The 20080-nt window shown below is 42.7% G+C and overlaps 1 protein-coding gene across 3 annotated transcripts in view; it reads left to right on the top strand.

Annotated features, from left to right (window-relative positions):
• ascc1 (activating signal cointegrator 1 complex subunit 1) overlaps positions 1 to 20080 on the top strand; it is a 74835-nt gene that overhangs the window by 15285 nt on the left and 39470 nt on the right. For 2 of the 3 annotated variants that reach the window (XR_014620201.1, XM_084323843.1), the window contains exons 2-9: positions 2582 to 2684; positions 2811 to 2908; positions 3584 to 3762; positions 4655 to 4788; positions 5209 to 5328; positions 7427 to 7551; positions 9688 to 9761; positions 13675 to 13829. Coding sequence is in view for 2 of the 3 variants with exons in the window: in XM_084323843.1 (XP_084179969.1) it covers positions 2582 to 2684; positions 2811 to 2908; positions 3584 to 3762; positions 4655 to 4788; positions 5209 to 5328; positions 7427 to 7551; positions 9688 to 9761; positions 13675 to 13791 (950 nt within the window). In the remaining variant the exon portion in view is untranslated. The remainder of the gene's footprint in view (positions 1 to 2581; positions 2685 to 2810; positions 2909 to 3583; positions 3763 to 4654; positions 4789 to 5208; positions 5329 to 7426; positions 7552 to 9687; positions 9762 to 13674; positions 13830 to 20080) is intronic. The other variant, XM_084323842.1, reaches the window with a different exon arrangement.

Raw genomic sequence — 20080 nt, 5'->3', positions numbered from 1 at the left:
ATAAGCAAAAAAGGGGAAAAAAGATACATACAAATATTGTTATCACGTTACACAATGCCTAATTAAATACTATTACTAAATTTAGATGGGCGCCCAAATAGTTCTATTAAAGTGTTCTGGCCAAACGTTGCCGCGGTTACCACTGTGTCAGAGGAACAATTCCCTCTGCAGGATGAGAGAGGTGGAGAGAGTTAATAATCCTGGGGGGTGAGAAAGAACCCGGATGGATTCTGTAACGAGGAGTAGTAGACCGCTGCGTGGTGATGAGGGCGGGAAGACGCTGCCCGGTCCGATAGGCGCCACCAGTCTGCTCCTGCAGACCAGATGCTCCGCTGTGGTGGATCCGAGTGTCTCGCTCCGCTCCGTGGTGCTGCACGGCGCACGCTGGTCCCCTCTGTACCACAGGCTACTGCTATGGCTACTACATATGACTAGTTGTGTCCTTTTACAGCGTCCCTTCGACACAGACCCTATCTAAATGTTCTCTGGTCTGTGTTATATATCGACTGATATGTCCAGTATAGAGCAGCTATCGAAGCATGAGCTGAAGCTACTTTAGGTATTAGCACCGAGCTAGCTAGCTTCGGCTAACTGTTAACGATAAATGGGGAATACTATAGTCCGCTGTAATGTGCTAATCCCAGACGTTTACTAAACATCGAATTAGCTGGGTACTAAAACTCACTCTCTCTTGGTGGTATAATGTCCGCTTGGTAAGCAACTTTACATCCTTGGTCACCGTCAAACTATAACGTTACGAGCAACGCTGGATGTACGTTTGTTCTCTAAACAAGTCCGGCCAAGTTCTACGTCAACAAGCTCCTAGAGGAAGTGACGCACTTACGAGGGAACACTACCACCTCTGGCCCACTAGATTGCAGCACCGTCATATAACCTGAGATGCCATCAATAGGCAGACAGTGTAACATTATGTGGTAAATAATAACTTAACTCCCACATATTAAACAGGTTGGTGAACTTAAAGGGGGATTATTTTAGGTCTAATTTTACCTAATTGCAGACCCTTCAGCACATAAATGATAAACTAAGTAAAAATGATAAACTAAAAACATGTAGGCCTACATGTACTTTGAAAGTAAGAAGACAGCGCATCTTTTAATAAATAAAAAGATGAGATGGAACGAGTATTTGCAGGTAAGTTATTCCAATCAGAAGGGGCTTTGAACAAAAAGGCTTTCTTGGCTGTTGCTTTTGAGAGTGTTGAAACTGTAGGTATGGAAAAATAGAGTTGGCTAGAATGCCTTAAATAATAATTGGAAGAATATGGAGTCAAGTATTGTTTTAGATATTGCGGATAATTAAGATGAATACATTTGAAAATAAATTGTAACCAGTGGCGCTGTCAGTGGGAGAGGGCAAATTCAGTGTTTCATGATTAGACAGTGATGAGTTGTAAAAGGGCATCTAAGAGCAAATCTGCATAATTTATTATTATTTATTATTATTATAAGATGTATTGAGAGGAATGAGATTTGTTTTGGATGCAACCTGGTAGACAATATCTACATAATCCATAAATGGCTAAATAAATTGAATTACAAGCTTCTTCCTAACAGAAAAAGTTAAGCAGTTTCTGGAGCGGTAGAGAATACCCACACTAAGATACATTTTTCTTACGATATGATCAATGTGACACTTAAATGATAGTTCAGAGTCAAGCCAAACACTAGGGGTGGGAATCACCAGTTTCATCATGATACGATACGATATCGATTCTTTGGACAACGATACGATATTTGCCGATATCACAAAGTCTCTCACGATACAATACGATACGATTAGATTCAGGTGCCTGCGATCGATATGAGATGATATCATATGCCCATTTAACACAATCAGTAACATTTAGATCAACAAAAAAAAGGTAATGAAAATATCATTTGACATTTGTATTTTTGAGCTCTTCCAGACATTTAAAGGAAAATCAATCTATTGTTTTTAATACAAATAGACCTCCTGTTCACTGTAAAGTGCCACGTTTTTATATATTGAGCTTTAAACTTTAAGCTACATTTTTTGGAACTCAAAACTCACAACCTCCCTCTCTCAAACCGTTCCTACAACAATTTGGTGATGTTGCATGATCATGTATAGGCCTACATTAATTATGTATTATATTGTTTATGTTTAAATAACATTTAAACATCAAACTCCTCTGACCTCATCTGGTTTTTCCAAAGACGCGCGCACACACACACAGAAAGGGAGAATGCTATGCTGTAACATCTACACACACGGAGCTACTGCTGTTGTTCTTGGGCGGATATGAGACTCGCCACAGGATTTTCAAAATAAGAGTATCGATATGAATCGATCTTATTACATCGCATCGATCCGATTCGATTGTTGATAATTACATCGATGTATCGATCTGGATCGATGTATCGTCCCACCCCTACCAAACACCCAAGTACTTTACACCAAAGTACAGTAGGTGTCAGCCCTACTGTATGATATTCCATACAAGCCATTCTAGGGTTAGTGTCAGCTATGTCACTGTTTTGCACCAGGTGCTTTGAAAAGATGAATTTATGATAACAATGTGGTTTGTGATATTTAGAAAATGAAGAGTTTGCAGCCGATGAACCCTGTGCCAGCAACAACATTGAACAAACGGATAAAGGTTTCCGCTGTGCCATTGATGTGCCAAGTGTTCTTTACAAGTGAGTTTTTTTGTATTGATTATTTGATCAAACTTGATACTTGTCTTATCTTGCTTACAAGCTGGTGAGCGACAGAAGGCCTCAGCCGTGGGGCACGATGTGTTAATATCTCGTGTGTTTTCACAGATACATCATTGGGAAGAAAGGAGAGACACGTAGACGTCTGGAGACAGACACAAATACATCAATCATCATTCCAAAACAAGGCACAGAGGGACAGATTGGTAAGTGATGTTCAACAGCCCATAGACACTAGACGAGATGTGTCATTTAAATTCTACAAAACAAACTACCCATTCTGCAATCTGTTAATAACATTTTCAATCAATCAATCAATCAGACTGTCTCTGCGAATCCAGAGTATGAGACAGCCTTGAGTCCGCCTGTCACCTCGTACTCAGGTGCTCTACAAAGCTCTACAGTTTAAAGGGACACTTCACCAAAAGAAAACAATGCTGATTTATTTTGCACACATCCCAAAACTCTAAACAGTTTTGCACACATTAATTTAGTTTGACAGTTATTGAGTAAATAGGTTTGAATATGGCCACCACCACTGTGATGTCATGGGGGACATTGAATCCTTGTGTTGTGTTAATTACAGCACCACAAAATGATGTACAGGTAGATGAAAAAATTGCAATACCTTGTCTTATTGGGACTACTACTTTATCATTTCATTGAGCTGTTATTAACACAACATAAGGATTCAGTGTCCCCGATGACATCACTGGTGGCCACATTCAAACTAATTTAGGCTACTCTCAATAACTGACTAAATAAATTAATGTGTGCCAAACTGTTTAGAGTTTTTTGGATGTGTGCAAGATTATGTGCAAAATAAATCGGTGAAGTGCCCCTTTAATAAAAACAGCTGTCACCATCCCTTGCCTCGACAGTGATCACAGGTGCCCAGCGGGCGGCCGTCTCCTCCGCGATGACTCGCGTGGAGCTCCTCATGGAGAGTTTTCGCAAGAAGCAGCCTTTCTCCCACTTCCTGTCATTTGCTCTGAACAACCTCCGAGTTCAAGAAGGCTTTCTGAGATTCAAAGATGAGGTCTTGGAACAGTGTTCACAGGTATGAAGTGAGACACGAACGAGTTGTAGCTTTTCAAGTATTGTTTTGAGATTCTCTAAGTAATGTTATTTAACTGATGTATTGGCATTATTGCTTTTTTATTGGATGCTCAATGAATGGTGAGTCATGGGGTAAAAACATGAAATGTTTGACATTTTTGTTAAAAATATCCACATTTAGCATGAAACAGATTTATAAGCCACATTTGTCCCTTAGGCTCCGATTAATTTAGCATTAGTGATGGCTACATTTTGCTTGTTTGTGTAGCAATTACCAGAGACTTTAGACTTTACTACTATTACAATATTAGGCTACTACTACTATAGGATTAGACTGCTACTATTATAGGATTAGACTACTACTATTGTAATATTAGACTACTATTATATTATTAGACTACTACTATTGTAATTTTAGACTACTACTATTATATTATTAGACTACTACTATTGTAATATTAGACTACTACTATTATAATATTAGACTACTACTATTATAATATTTGACTACTATTATAATATTAGACTACTACTATTATAGTATTAGACTACTACTATAATATTAGACTACTAATATTAAAGGATTAGACTACTACTATCATAATATTAGACTACTACTATTATAGTATTAGACTACTATTATAATATTAGACTACTACTATTATAACATTTGACTACTACTATTATAGTATTAGACTACTATTATAATATTAGACTACTATTATAATATTTGACTACTACTATTATAGTATTAGACTACTATTATAATATTACACTACTTATAGGATTAGACTACTACTATTATAGGATTAGACTACTACTATTATAGGATTAGACTACTACTCTCAGGCCAAATAACCATCTGAAAATAACATCAGTGAACTGTTGCTCAGGACCATGGGGTAGATGAAAGCATCTTTCAGAATCCTGCCAAGCTTCACCTGACAGTTGGCACCCTGGCCCTGTTGAATGAGATGGAGGTGTCCAAGGCATGTGAACATCTCCAGTCGTGTCAGGACTTCATCAAGTAGGTGACAAACTAACAGGCCTAGCCAAATAATACAAACAGGCCTGGCCTAAAAATAAAGAAATACTGTATGTTAAACATGTCCGACTGGTCTGTCTGCAGGTTCATAAAAAGGTCATAGATACAGTTGGATATATATTTTTAGTTTTCATATATGCAGAAGAATTAACATTTGTATTTTTAGCAATAATTGAACTTTGTCGGTTATTTTAATTCATTCATTTCCATTGGTTGATTTGCGATCAACCTGGGCATGCACAGCTGTCTGTTCTCATTCATTAATTTGTTAGATTAATTCATTCGATTTTTATTCTAACCTGCCTTCTGAAGTCCATTTTTATATTTAATTGAATAAGACGTGTAGATGCCCTGCTTGCTTCAAGGCCTGTCTCAGGGCTGTCCTGCGCTGTGTGCTTTCAGGGAAATCACAGAAGGAAAGCCTCTGCCCCTGGAGGTGACGGGAATAGAATACATGAACGACGACCCGGCAATGGTGGACGTCTTGTATGCCAAGGTCAACGTGAGAGACGGATCCGACAAGTAAGAGTGCTTTGCTTAATGACAGCTCTTGTTGAGAGTCGTGGAAAGAGTTTACAGCGTCTGTAGCTTTTCCTTGATTCAAGATAAGATAAGAACTTTATTATCCCCGAGGGGGAATTGCATTGCTGTCGGTAGCAATTCATGACAATGACTAGAATGGAAATTAAACAAGGACACATGCCGTGTCTGAAATCCCTCAGTACCTACACAATCGGACATAAGCTACTAACCCTACTACCCTCAGTACCTACACAATCGGACATAAGCTACTAACCCTACTACCCTCAGTACCTACACAATCGGACATAAGCTACTAACCCTACTACCCTCAGTACCTACACAATCGGACATAAGCTACTAACCCTACTACCCTCAGTACCTACACAATCGGACATAAGCTACTAACCCTACTACCCTCAGTACCTACACAATCGGACATAAGCTACTAACCCTACTACCCTCAGTACCTACACAATCAGACAGAAGCTACTAACCCTACTACCCTCAGTACCTACACAATTGGACATAAGCTACTAACCCTACTACCCTCAGTACCTACACAATTGGACATAAGCTACTAACCCTACTACCCTCAGTACCTACACAATCAGACAGAAGCTAGTAACCCTACTACCCTCAGTACCTACACAATCGGACAGAAGCTACTTACCCTACTACCCTCAGTACCTACACAATTGGACATAAGCTACTAACCCTACTACCCTCAGTACCTACACAATCGGACATAAGCTACTAACCCTACTACCCTCAGTACCTACACAATCGGACAGAAGCTACTACCATTAGTGCCTACACAATCGGACAGAAGCTACTAACCCTACTACCCTCAGTACCTACACAATCGGACAGAAGCTACTAACCCTACTACCCTCAGTACCTACACAACCAGACAGAAGCTACTAACCCTACTACCCTCAGTACCTACACAACCAGACAGAAGCTACTAACCCTACTACCCTCAGTACCTACGTAATCTGACAGAAGCTACTAACTCTACTACCCTCAGTACCTACACAATCAGACAGAATTGATTGATTGATTGATTGAAAACTTTATTAACAGATTGCAGAATGGGTACAATACAGCACAGCTCAATACACACAATTGTTAAGGGGATGCAGACCAGAGAAAGACTTTCGTCTTGTTTACATCAGGGTCCCCCATTTTCAATTCATCAGGACATATATGACATACATGACATACAGATAGACAGTACTGCTACATCTATACATTTATGACATACCAGATTTGCAAATACAGTACTGTTTGTGATACAGAAGCTACTAACTCTACTAGCCACACTTTACACCAATATGCTGTCAGAATCTAACTGTTCAGTAGGTTCACCCAGTAGGTCAAAGATCTGCTCCTACTGTGCAGTAGGGAGGTTATGTTTTTTGTCCCATGTCATGGAAATAATATCACATTGCATATTATTTGTTTCAACAGTAGCAATATGCAGCATCTAATTTGGTTGGGTGTTATGTTACATCATTAGTAATGAACAGTTAATCTACTTAACACTTGTTAACATTGTTCACATGGGGGTTTAATTAGGCTGCTTCTGTGTTGTAGAGAACATCACTGAATTCACACCTTTTATTGTTATTTTTGTGAGTATAAATAAAGTATAAATCCACGTCCTGAAAGTAACCATGCTAAGCTTACTCAGTAAAACACAGAAGCCGGTAGACATCCGGCAATTTTAAGATCATTGAAGGGATACTCAAATAAAAACAAAAAAAAAGTTAAGAATACTGAACCTCCCTACTGAAAAGATCGTACTGCGGGGGGCCTTTCAGATGCAAAGCATATTTCCTGTTATTCGCCACTAGGGGTTAACCCTGAGTGAGTTACTGAATGAGTGAGCTAGCGGCATTGCTGATCAAGAAGATGCAATAGAAAAGGAATAGAAATGCAAAATGTCCTAATATTTCTATTCACATATGACTGATGTATCATAGTTTCATCACTCGTATATATTTTTTTCTTTGTTATTGTTTTGTTTTCCCCTCCCCTTGCTGCGAGTTCAAGTTTAACTCAGGATATTGATCCCTGTTATGTCACTGTGCTTTAGGCTGCAGGTCATTGCAGAGCGGCTGGTGGATCACTTTGTGACAGCGGGACTGATGGTCAGAGACTATGACAAAGTGAAGCTACATGGCACCGTCATGAACACTCTGTACAGGAAGGATACCCCAGGTAAAGAAACATAAACACACTGTACAGGAAGGATACCCCAGGTAAAGAAACATAAACACACTGTACAGGAAGGATACCCCAGGTAAAGAAACATAAACACACTGTACAGGAAGGATACCCCAGGTAAAGAAACATAAACACACTGTACCGGAAGGATACCCCAGGTAAAGAAACATAAACACACTGTACAGGAAGGATACCCCAGGTAAAGAAACATAAACACACTGTACAGGAAGGATACCCCAGGTAAAGAAACATAAACACACTGTACAGGAAGGATACCCCAGGTAAAGAAACATAAACACACTGTACAGGAAGGATACCCCAGGTAAAGAAACATAAACACACTGTACAGGAAGGGTACCCCAGGTAAAGAAACATAAACACACTGTACAGGAAGGATACCCCAGGTAAAGAAACATAAACACACTGTACAGGAAGGATACCCCAGGTAAAGAAACATAAACACACTGTACAGGAAGGATACCCCAGGTAAAGAAACATAAACATACTGTACAGGAAGGATACCCCAGGTAAAGAAACATAAACACACTGTACAGGAAGGATACCCCAGGTAAAGAAACATAAACACACTGTACAGGAAGGATACCCCAGGTAAAGAAACATAAACACACTGTACAGGAAGGATACCCCAGGTAAAGAAACATAAACACACTGTACAGGAAGGATACCCCAGGTAAAGAAACATAAACACACTGTACAGGAAGGATACCCCAGGTAAAGTAACATAAACACAACACGCGTCATTTGGTGGACGTTCTGACTCAAGTGCCTTATCGCTGTGGACGTTGACCCCCCTAACCGTGGCCATGTTGGATCCACAGGAGCACCTTGAGCTACATGAAATCTTTAAAGGTGCGCTACGTAGTTTTGGGAAAGTCAGAGAAGTGAAAGAATTCAAAGGTGTATTTTCACAACCGAATTAACAAATCTTTCCCATCCAGTGGGAATTTGGGTCAGCTGGAAAACCTTTGAAACTAGAAAGCTACCCAGGGCCCACACTTTTGTTTAAATACATATTTACTCTTCAAAGAACTATCTGCTAGACTTATGTTTGGGTTCACAGTTCACACAGTGTGTCGAAATAATTTTGTTTTCTTTTATAATGACATTATTGTATTATTGCCAGCAAAATGTTTTGTGGTGCTGGAGTTAACTCCTTTCATGCTCTGCTGAGACACCTGATGTACAAATGTTCGTCTGAATGTGTCTCAGAACAGGATCATCCTGTTGCTGACTCAACCTAGTCTCAGTGACATCAAGTTCCAGTCCTGTATCTGGAAATATTGGTGCAGTGCCCTGTTGTAGAGCTGCTATTGGTTTATGTTTTTATTTATTGTGATGTAATTTGTTGATTATGTGTGTTTTTTACTCTGTGGACCCTGTGTCTGTTAATAAAGATAATTGATTGATTGTAAGATGGAAGAATTACTTGTACGGTAAACATTTTTGGTAAAGTAATCACAAGCTCTGCTGCAAATGTAAACAAAATGCCAAATTGTTTCATTGCTGTGTAACCATCCTCCAATATACGCAGCATTTTGTGTGTTGACTCAAAAAAACGAATTTGTACAGCTGGTCTCTGATCAAATTGAGGTCACTAAAATGCTTGCTTCACTCATTCTATTTGCCAATGTCCCTTTATTACCTAATGGCTTAGCTGGAGAGAGCAGTGATGGAAAAGCCAAGTTCTGAACAATTCCAACAACAACAACAACAACAACAACAACAACAACTAGAAGTTATAAGAACAACCAATTCTAGAAGAGAGGCATCAGAAAGCAACCTCTCCCGTTTTGGCCACAGCTCTGTTGACGTGCATTGGGATGGGGACGGCGTGTTTTCCAACCGCTCCCAACAATAGCTTCATTCAGTTTGGCCGTAGATCAAGTCCAGCCCCAGTTCTCAAACATGAATTTGCACTGGCCCGGCCTACAACACAGCACAAAAGGTGGGGCGGGTTGACCATGTTTACCAGAATGTGAACAAAACTGTTATCAAGCGTTTCTCAGAATCCAGAATCCTGGGAATTGTGTTGGTTTTTTTGGTCCGCCTTTTTCTTGAATTGCTTCAGCATGTCTTTCTGCTCACTGGGGATTTCTTTTTGTTTTCCAGCCGACGAACGGAGTGGCCCAGGAAGGGGGAACATGAAGGACAGAGAGGCCTTCGATGCCAGAAGCATATTAAAGGTTAAATAAAGTCAAAATACTGCTCTGTTACAAACACCCCAGATATGTGTTTGATTCTGGGTTCAGCTTTCAATACAACATTTTTACTTTAGACTAACTGTAAAAACAAAAATGCTAATCCAATGTGTTTGCTGTATGAGCAGATGTTTCTTTTTGTTGTTTTGTAAGCTTACTTTTGAAAAAGGTAACTCTACAAGTGAAGCTTAGCAGGATATGGAAGGCCATTGTGCGACACTGACTGACTGATTCATTCTGTTATTTTGGATCAGTCCGCCCTCTTGTGGCTCTGCCCAAAAACTGAAGGTAGACTTGATATTCTTAAATAAATAGAAAGGTCCCCATGTACTGTAAATGGTGCACAGGGTAGAGTTATTTTTTATTTAATTCGATCTTTTATTTTTATAGACCTTTGTTATCTCCTCAGATTTAAGATGAGATAAGACTTTATCCCTGTGGAGAAAGTCTGGAGTCATAGTAGCAGCACAGGAGGTGTACAGGCAAGGTAACCTATACGAATACAAAGTATAGTAGATAATAAAAAAGATGAAGGTCTGATCTGCTGAACCAGTGGGTCATATACAGATACTGAACACCAAGTAGAGTGCAGCGTCAGCATTACACTAGGGACAATTATTATTAGGCAATTCTGGCACTTGTTGGAATGTTGCTCAGCCAATCACAATGTGAGGTCTGGACTAACTGTGGTCAAGGTCCTTTATAAAAAGGAAAAAAAAAGGTCTAGTCATTCGCAGCATTTCCTTGACAACAATGCGGAAATTCAGCGCCCACAGGACGGCGCCCTGGCAGCACTGGGAACCAGATTCTATTTGAGTGAATGATATGTTTAGAACGCTGCTGCACCCAGTCAGTGGTTGTTTACTGCAGCATCTGTGACCAAACCCTCGTTCTATAGAAAAAAACTCGACTGTGGTAGAATATTGAAAATGTATTCCCCTTCTCTTTCATGATGGCTGCTGCTGCTGCTGAGTGTGAGTGATGGGACAAATAGATTTTTTTTTTAATTTCAGCTGAGGGTGTCACTTGACTTGTTGCCTGTAACCATGACACCCATTTTTCCTTAGCGATGGTTTATGACGGCGGCTCATGTTCTTGTCATACAAGCTGACTTGTTTGTGTGCAGAGCATAACACGTCCTCTGCAACCGCAACCCTGGCCTTTTTTAAGACACGCAATAAATATGAAAGCTTTATGTTAAAGGAGAACACCGACATTATGGGAAATGCACTTACCATCTTCTCTAGAGTCAGATGAGAGGATAAGATACCAATTTCCTCTCTCTGCGTTCAGTAAAAAGCTATCCAGCTGCAAGCTTGCCTAGCTTAGCACAAATTAATGGAAGCGGATACGGACCAGCTAGACAAAAACACCTCTCCCAGAGTTTTAAGCTAGGCTAATGGTCCGTACTCACTTCCATTCATTTGTGCTAAACTAGACTAGCTTGCAGCCGGATAGCTGTCTATGGAACGCAGAGTTCAAGAGGTTCAGAGGAAATTGGTATTTTATTTTCTTGTTTGACACTGAAAGAGACGGTAAGCACATTTCCCATTCTGGAAGACACTCTGACGTCACGGGACCGCCGGCCATCTTCGTATAGGGGACAACAAACTGGTTTCTAGATTAAATGTATGCGCTGAGCTCTGTTTTTATTACATATTTTATCACATTCTTGTTCATTTCATAACCTTATATAAGACGTTCAATTTGGATTATTGATTTTGTTATTAGTACAAAACGTAACACAGCAGCTCTTTGGCATTGTGATGCACCGAAGAAAATTACCCTTAAGTTGATTGTGTTTAATTTGCCGCTTTTTCCGATCAGTTTTCTGCACTAAATGAAGCGTAAACAATGTACCGGGAGTGCATTTTCCCCCCAAGGGAAGCCGTAGTTGCCTAGCAACAACAGACAGGAAGTTGACATCGAGAATAATGTTGGCGTGTTCCTTTAAATAATAATAATAATAAATGTATTTTATATAGCGCCTTACATTAGGAATCTCAAAGCGCTTTACATACATGGCATTATAGCATACAGACAAACACAGTACAGGGACAAACACAGTACATGGACTTTCACAATAACGACATAGTGGGGATAATACAGAGAGAGGGAGACAACTTAGAGACAAGACCGAGAACATTTTAAAATAAATAATAATACTAAAATATAGGTGTGTACAGATGTGAAAATGTAAGTGATGCAGGGGTTGGGGGGTCAGGAGTGAGGGTATGCAAGATTGAACAGGTGGGTTTTGAGGTGGGACTTAAATGTTTCTACAGATGGGGCTTCTTTGATGTGTAATGGGAGTTGATTCCAGAGTCGGGGAGCAGCGGAGGAGAATGATTTGTTTTCTGTGGATTTAAGGCGGTAGTGTGGTGTGCTCAGAAGGGCTAAGTTGGATGAGCGGAGTGAGCGGGAGGGAGTGTAGTGTTGAAGAAGGTTGTAGATGTAATCGGGTGCTAGGGAGTGGAGGGCTTTGTAAGTGAGGAGACGGATCTTAAAGTCAATCCTATACTTGACGGGGAGCCAGTGAAGTGAGGAGAGGACAGGTGTGATGTGGGAGAATTTGGGGCAGCGGGTGATGATGCGAGCTGAGGTGTTCTGAATTAGTTGAAGTTTATGGAGGGATTTAGATGTTGAGCCAATGAGTAATGCATTACAGTAATCTAGACGTGAGAAAATGAGGGCATGAACCAGCTTTTCAGTGTCGGAGGGGGACAGTAGTGGTCTAATGCGTGAAATGTTCCTGAGGTGAAAGTAGCATGTCTTAAAGGTATTCAACTGTGTTTTCTTGTAAACAGCTCGCTTTTGTTTATATTCAAATAGACAAGAGTTTTCTGTTGTTCTACAAGCTGAAGACATTTTCTAGCTCATAACCTTTTACAGTCCACCTTTTAAAGTAATTTTTTTCCGCCGTTTTATTTAGTCTCGCAATGTTAATATCCTATCCATATTAAGTTTAATTTAAGTTTTTGCGATGTTGTAATACTCTAAGTCCATCCTCCTTTGATCGACAGGCTTAGATTTCAAGCAAGATCGTATCGACCAATCAATTTGAAGCACAAGGGCATGTGTTTTACATGCCTCCAGTGCACTCTTCCTGTGCTCTAGAGTCTAGTCTATGCCATCCCCATGCTTGTGGCGTACTTGTATGTCCTCGCGCACGTGTTACAACAACACGTGATACCCAATTTGACCCCTTTTCTCCTACTGTGCACTATAGTGCCCATTTAATGAACTAGTGGTCAAAAACTCAATTGGAGTGCGGCTGGGTAGCGTAGAGGTCTAAGCACTCGCCTACCCCCGCAGAGACTCTGGGTTCGAATCCAGCTGTCAGCGGTACCTCCGGCTTGGTCAGTCATCCCTACAAACACAATTAGCTGTGTTCGAAGGGGGGAAGACAGTGGGGTATGAGTCCTGGTCATTGCAAACAGTGGCTCCTACTGGTCGGTCGGGGCGCCTGTTCAGCAGGGAGGGGATCTGGGGGAGATAGCATGAACCTCTGCATGCGTTTCGTGAAGCTCCTTGCTGTCTGGTGAAAAGAAGCGCCTAGCACCTCCACATGTATCGGAGGAGGCAATGTGGTAGTCTATACCCTCCCCAGACGGTCAGTAGGACAGGGCGCACAGCGACCAGGAAGGGAATTGGCATAACGATTAAAATGGGGGGTGGGAGAAAAAGATAGAAAGACAAAAAAAAAAACTAAATTGGATACCTTTTAATTATGAGAATACGCGATTATAGCTGACAATGGGACACCTGACTTAGATATCGAACAGCTAGTCTAATTATACACAGAGATATAAAAATGAACAATGTCTTTGTAGCCATATTTACATGTCATTCTAACGTTCCAGTAGCCTAAAAATTCTCTTTGTTCTCTTCGTTACAGGACTTTGGCTCCTATCGTTTTGGAGAGTTGGATTTGAATGTTGTGCAGCTCTCCCAGCGGTACTCGACAGACTGTACAGGCTATTATACTCCTGCTGGCTGTGTCAACTTCTCGTGATGATCTTCTACAGCCTCGTCCGTCTACTTGGGTAGGATGTGGGTAAACATGATGATGTCGTGGTTAAGTAAGACCCTCACCTTCGGGTGGGAGCACATCTACCATAGGGGTGGGAATCACCAGAGGCCCCACGATACAATATTACATTTACATTTACATTTAGGCATTAAGCTGACTCTTTTATCCAAAGCGACTTACAAGTTCTGTAAGACAAGTCAGCAGGAAGGGAACTCTATCAGCTGAGTAACAATGTTCATCAAAGTGTTGAAACTTGAGTGCTGCAGTGGTGAGTGCATAGTAGTAGAGACATATTAGTATATTAGGAAGAGAGCATGATAGTATAAGACAGTACTACACGATACTACAGTCACAATATTGCGATAGCCAAATGTTGCTATAATTTGATATATTGCGATTTATTACCTTTTTTCAACTGCGAATTATGTCCCCAACATCTGCAAAGAATATATGTACATCTGTTTGATCTAATAAGATAAAGTTTAAATTAAATGTATTATTATTTATTATTATATTATTATTATATAATATCTATATAGGTCAAATCTGTCAGATATGAGCTTTTCTGTGTATCAGGGCAATTTTCAGTCATCATCTGCTTCCCTCTCCTGTGGTGTACCTCAAGGTTCCATCCTGGCGCCCCTTTTCTTCGCTCTGTATTTGCTCCCCTTAGGGTCTATTATCAAGAACCATGGCATCTCGTTCCATTTTTATGCAGACGATTTACAAATATACCTGCCTTTAAAGTGTGATGACCCAAATACTCTAAAACCTCGGTTAGACTGTCTCAGTGACATAAAAGCTTGGCTGGCTCTGAACTTTAAAGGGGACATGCATTATAAATGTTTTTTTTTTTTATCCACTTTTTCTCCTTATTTTTCAATTTTTCTCCCATCCCAATTTCGCCTTGCCAATTCTCCCTTCAATTCTCCCCTCCCCTGTCTCGAACGTTGCTCCCACTGGTCGGCTGCAGTGAGGACCAAGCCTTGCATCACGTGTCCCCTCCGGTACACGAGGAGGCATCTTTTCACCTGTACAGCGCGATCTCTCAGTGGCGAGGAGTAACGCGTGGGAGGCTCACACTGCCCCCGTTACTTCCTGATTCTGCTGTACAGGCGCACCAACCGACCTGTGGGAGTCGCTGTCCACAACGTCCAATCCCCACCCCACCAGCTTTCCCACCCCTAACACTGCCAATTGTGTTAGTATGAACGACCAGCCAAGCTGGTAGCAACGGCGAGAGCTGGGCTCGAACCCAGCATCTCCTGCGTTAGTGGCGAGCGCCTTGCCCACTGCGCCACTTAGCCGCCCTATAAATGGCTTTTTTCAGTATTTACCATTGTTTTATAGCAATAGGGGTTAGTATCAATGGGTCTGTGTCTCTAATTACCATATTGACTCATCAGTCTAGTCTCGAGTTCACAAGATCTTCCCTCACTCAACTAAGCCGTTCTGATTTGACTGTATTCCTGGCGTGAATAGGGTACTGATCTGCAGTAACGCCCCCTCTATGGTTGTAGTGCAGTGTAACCCGACACTTCCTCAAACGGGTTTTCACAGGCAGAGAACGAGCGAGAGGGAGAGAGAGAGACAGAGAGAGAGAGGGACGGCTGGATGTGTGTGCGCCATCTCTCTCCCTCGTCGGGGACACACACACACAAACTTGACTGCGTGTGTGTCGGGGACGTAGGCATAGTGTAACCCGACACTTCCTCAAACAGGGTTTGACAGGCAGAGAACGAGCGAGAGAGAGAGAGAGGGATGGCGGGAGGGACTGCAGAAGTGTGTGTAAATGTGTGTGCGCCATCTCTCTCCCTCGTCGGGGACACACACACAAACTTGACTGCGTGTGTGTCGGGGACGCATCTCTCCTCTCTCTCTCCCTCGTCGGAGCATTACACACAAACTTGACTGCCTGTGTGTCCGGGACGCATCTCTCCTCTCTCTCACTCTCTCTCTCTCTCTCTCTCGCTTGCTCGTTCTCTCTCTCTCTCTCTCTCTTGTATGTATCACGCTGTGTGGGTGACTGTCACTGAAAGCGATTATGGGCGGAGCCCATCCAATAACAGGCTGAAGTCCTGAGGCTGGAAAATGATGCTTTTGAGTACTCCATTAGAAATATAAAACAATGATTTTTTTTTTAAATAAACCTTACAGATGTGTTCAATAGACTCACAGGAATTGTGTAAAGTTGCCCAAATAGTGCAAGGAATAGCAATGCATGTCCCCTTTAAAAATTTCAATGACAAAAAAACCGAGGTCATTATGTTCAGACCAAGCGTGCCTGGTACCTCACCTCCAGACATGTGCCCCCTTGACTCATGTGTCAAACCCATAGTTACCAACCCAGTCCATGGCTGACGGATGCAGTGAGAGAACAAAGACAGGTCCTGAGAGCGGCTGAGAGGAAGTATAGAAAGTCACGCCTCACTGCTGACATCGACACATATCACAACCTCTTGTTAACATTCTCCAAAACCATTACTAATGCCAAAGCTTCTTTCTTTCACCATAGGATCGAGGCCTCTGCCAAGAATCTTCGCAAACTGCATGCTACCATGTCCTCCCTCCTCACTCCCCCCCCACCCCCTCCTCCCTCATCTTTCTCTGCCAAAGACTTCGCAATCTTCTTTGAGGAAAAAGTGGAGAACATCCGCAGCGCCTTCTCCCAACCCCCACCCATTCCAAATACTGAATCGAGAACCTCATCCTTCACTCTGTCATCTTTCTCTCCCATTACAGAAGCCGAGACCCTGACACTGGTAACGTCGAACTACACGCCCGACTACATGCCAGCTGGACCAGCTACCCTCCCCACTCCTCCAGACCATAGCACCAGACATCCTCCCATTCCTAACTGCAACCATCAACTCCTCACTCAACTCGGGGGTGGTCCCCACCTCCCTAAAACAAGCCAGAGTCACCGCCTCATAAAAAAACCAACCCTGAACCCCACCGTCATAGGCAACTATCCTCCTGTCTCTCTTCTCTCCTTCCTTTCTAAAACACTTGAACGTGCTGTATCCAACCAACTTACTGCTTATCTCTTACAGAATGACCTCCTAGACCCTAATCAGTCTGGCTTCCGGACTGGCCACTCCATAGAAACGGCCCTCATTGCGGTCACAGAGGCACTTCACTTAGCAAAAGCGAAAGGCCTCTCCTCTGTCCTGATTCTCCTAGATCTATCTGCAGCCTTCGACACAGTCAACCATCAGATCCTCCTCGCGGCCCTCGCAGGAATGGGAGTGGCTGGCTCTGCGCTGACATGGCTGACATCATACCTCAATGAACACTCCTACCAAGTGTCATGGAGAGGGACCCTGTGGGCCACCCGCCCCCTGCGGACGGGTGTCCCCCAGGGCTCGGTCCTAGGACCCCTTCTCTTCTCCCTCTACACTAAATCACTGGGTAACATTACCATGTCTCATGGCTTCTCGTATCACTGTTATGCCGATGATACTCAACTCTTCCTCTCCTTCCCTCCCTCAGATATCCACGTCTCTGAGCGGATCTCGGCCTGTCTGTCCGACATCTCCGCCTGGATGCCGACCAACCACCTCAAACTGAACCTAAGCTAAACAGAATTGCTCCACCTGCCGGCCAAATCCTCCCCCCTGACCGACCTTTCCATCACAGTCGAGAATGCAGCTGTGACCGCATCCCGACCGCCAAGAACCTTGGTGTTGTCCTCGACGACCAGTTAAACTTCTCTGCTCACATCGCAGCGACAATCAGAACCTGCAGATTCCTCCTGAGCAACGTCAGAAGGATCCGCCCCTTCCTGACAAAAGAAGCCACCCAACTCCTCGTCCAATCAACAGTCATCTCCCGCCTCGACTACTGCAACGCACTGCTCGCTGGCCTCCCGGCCACTGCCACCAAGCCTCTTCAACTCATTCAGAACGCAGCGGCCCGCCTGATCTCAAACCTACCGAAGTCGGCCCATGTCACTGCACTTCTTAGGGACCTGCACTGGCTCCCCATTGCTGCACGTATCCGCCGAAACCCGTCCAATTTTCCGCCGTCGACTAAAGACGCACTTCTTCAACTATTATCTGAAATAATAATAATAAAAAAAAAAAACTCTAACCCTAACTAACCTTACTGTCATGCACTTGTCCTAATAAACTAACCTACACTGTTTGATTGATTGATTGATTGAAAACTTTATTAACAGATTGCAGAATGGGTACAATACAGTACAGCTCAATACACACAATTGTTAAGGGGATGCAGACCAGAGAAAGACTTTCGTCTTGTTTACACCAGGGTCCCCCATTTTCAATTCATCAGGACATATATGACATACATGACATACAGATAGTCAGTACTGCTACATCTATACATTTATGACATACCAGATTTGCAAATACAGTACTGTTTGTGATACAGAAGGAGTCAAGAAAAGGGAGTATATACATTTGACGTAGAAACTGTACATTGGAGGAGGTTGGGTGGGGGGGGTTGGGTACACTGGGATATTGACAACCATACTGGGTAATTTACATTGGAGGTGGGTGGGGGGGGGGGGGGGGGGGCACATTGTATAAACAAGCAAAACTGTACATTGAGGGGGGGGGGGGGGGGGGACTCTGTACAAACAAACAAAATTGTACATTGGACTATTGACAAGACCATACTAGGTAAATGACTGTACATTGGAGGGGGTTGGGTTAGGATATTTACAGGGGCCAGTGTTGCATTGCAGTCTCCCGTAGGTGTCTCTTGAGAGAGGTTTTGAAAGTGGGTAGTGATCCACATTCCTTTACAGCTTTGGGTAGGGCGTTCCACATTGATGTGGCATAATTGCGAAACGTGTTTAGTCCCTTATTTGAGCCGAATCTGGGTTTAACATGATTTGTGGAGCTCCCTCTGGTGTTGTGATCGTGGTATTCACTGACCTTTGGGAAGTATTTTGCCATGTACATGGGTACCTTGGTCGTGTAGTGTATCTTGTAGACCAGGCCCATTGCAAGTTGCTGTACTCTGTCATCTACTCTAAGCCATCCTAGGTTGTCAAAGTGGGCAGGGGTGAGGTGGGTTCTAGGAGTAAGGTCAAGCAGTAGTCTGACCAGTTTGTTTTGAGATGTTTGTAATTTTGTTTTTAGCGCCTTTGAGGTGCTTTGGTACCATGAGGTGCAAGCATAGTCGTAGTACCCCTGAATGAGTGCTCCTGCCAGAGTCTTCAGGGTATTCTTGTTTACCAGAGAGGAGATCCGGTACAAGAATCGAGTTCGTTGGTTGACTTTTTTTATTACATTGGATGCCATTTTGTCACAGGAGAGATTAGCCTCTAGGATGGAACCCAGGTAGGTAATTTCATCTTTCCTTGTGACAATATTGTCACCCACTGTAACTGAGAAGCCGTCGGTCTTGCTGAGTTTGTTATTTGAACCGAAGAGAATGGACTCTGTTTTGCCCATGTGTAATGATAGTTTGTTATCAGCGAGCCATATGCAGATTCTGCCTAGTTCAGAGCTGAGGGTTTTTTCAACCTGTAACTTGTTCTTGTCAGAGACCAGCAGGGCTGAGTCGTCCGCAAACAGGAACAAGTTGCAGTCACAAGCTGACGACATGTCATTTGCATAAATTAGGAACAGTAGCGGTCCTAGTATGCTTCCTTGTGGAACACCACAGCTCACTGTGAGAGGGGGGGATAGGGTACCGTTTACCTCCACCATCTGTTCCCTGCCCTCAAGGTAGGATTGCATCCAGCTCACTGATAGACTATCAAAACCAATTGCTTTTAGCTTGTCAATCAGAATGGAGTGATTGACCGTGTCAAAGGCCTTTTGTAGGTCCAGCATGACCATGCCGCAGTATTTGCCTGCGTCCACCTCTTGTTTGATGTGGTCATTCAAATAGAGAAGGCATGTGTCAGTGGAGTGGGATGTTCTGAAGCCAGATTGGAATTCGTAGATTAGATTTTTTTCCGCTAGGTACTTTTCGACCTGTTCGTAGACTATTTTTTCCATGACTTTCGAGATGGAGGTGAGAATAGAAACAGGGCGGTAGTTGCCTGGGTCTAATTTGCTGCCCTTTTTGTGCAGAGGGGTCACCCTCGCAATTTTGAAGTCCTTGGGGACGTGTCCCTGTTTTATGGAGAGGTTTATTATGTGTGTGATGATTGGGGTGATGGCGGCTGCTGAGTCTCTGAGGAATTTGGAGGGGATGTTGTCATGGCCAGTGGCCTTGTTAGGTTGGAGGGCGCTCAGTTTATTGAGTACCTCATCTGTTGTTACCATTTCTAGCTTGAAGTCGTCCTTGC

Source organism: Notolepis coatsorum, assembly GCF_963971535.1.
Source record: "Notolepis coatsorum genome assembly, chromosome: 10".
In the NCBI taxonomy this organism is placed as follows: Eukaryota; Metazoa; Chordata; class Actinopteri; order Aulopiformes; family Paralepididae; genus Notolepis; species Notolepis coatsorum.
The sequence above is the reverse complement of the archived record's forward strand: the minus strand, read 5'-3'. Positions and strand labels throughout refer to the sequence as shown.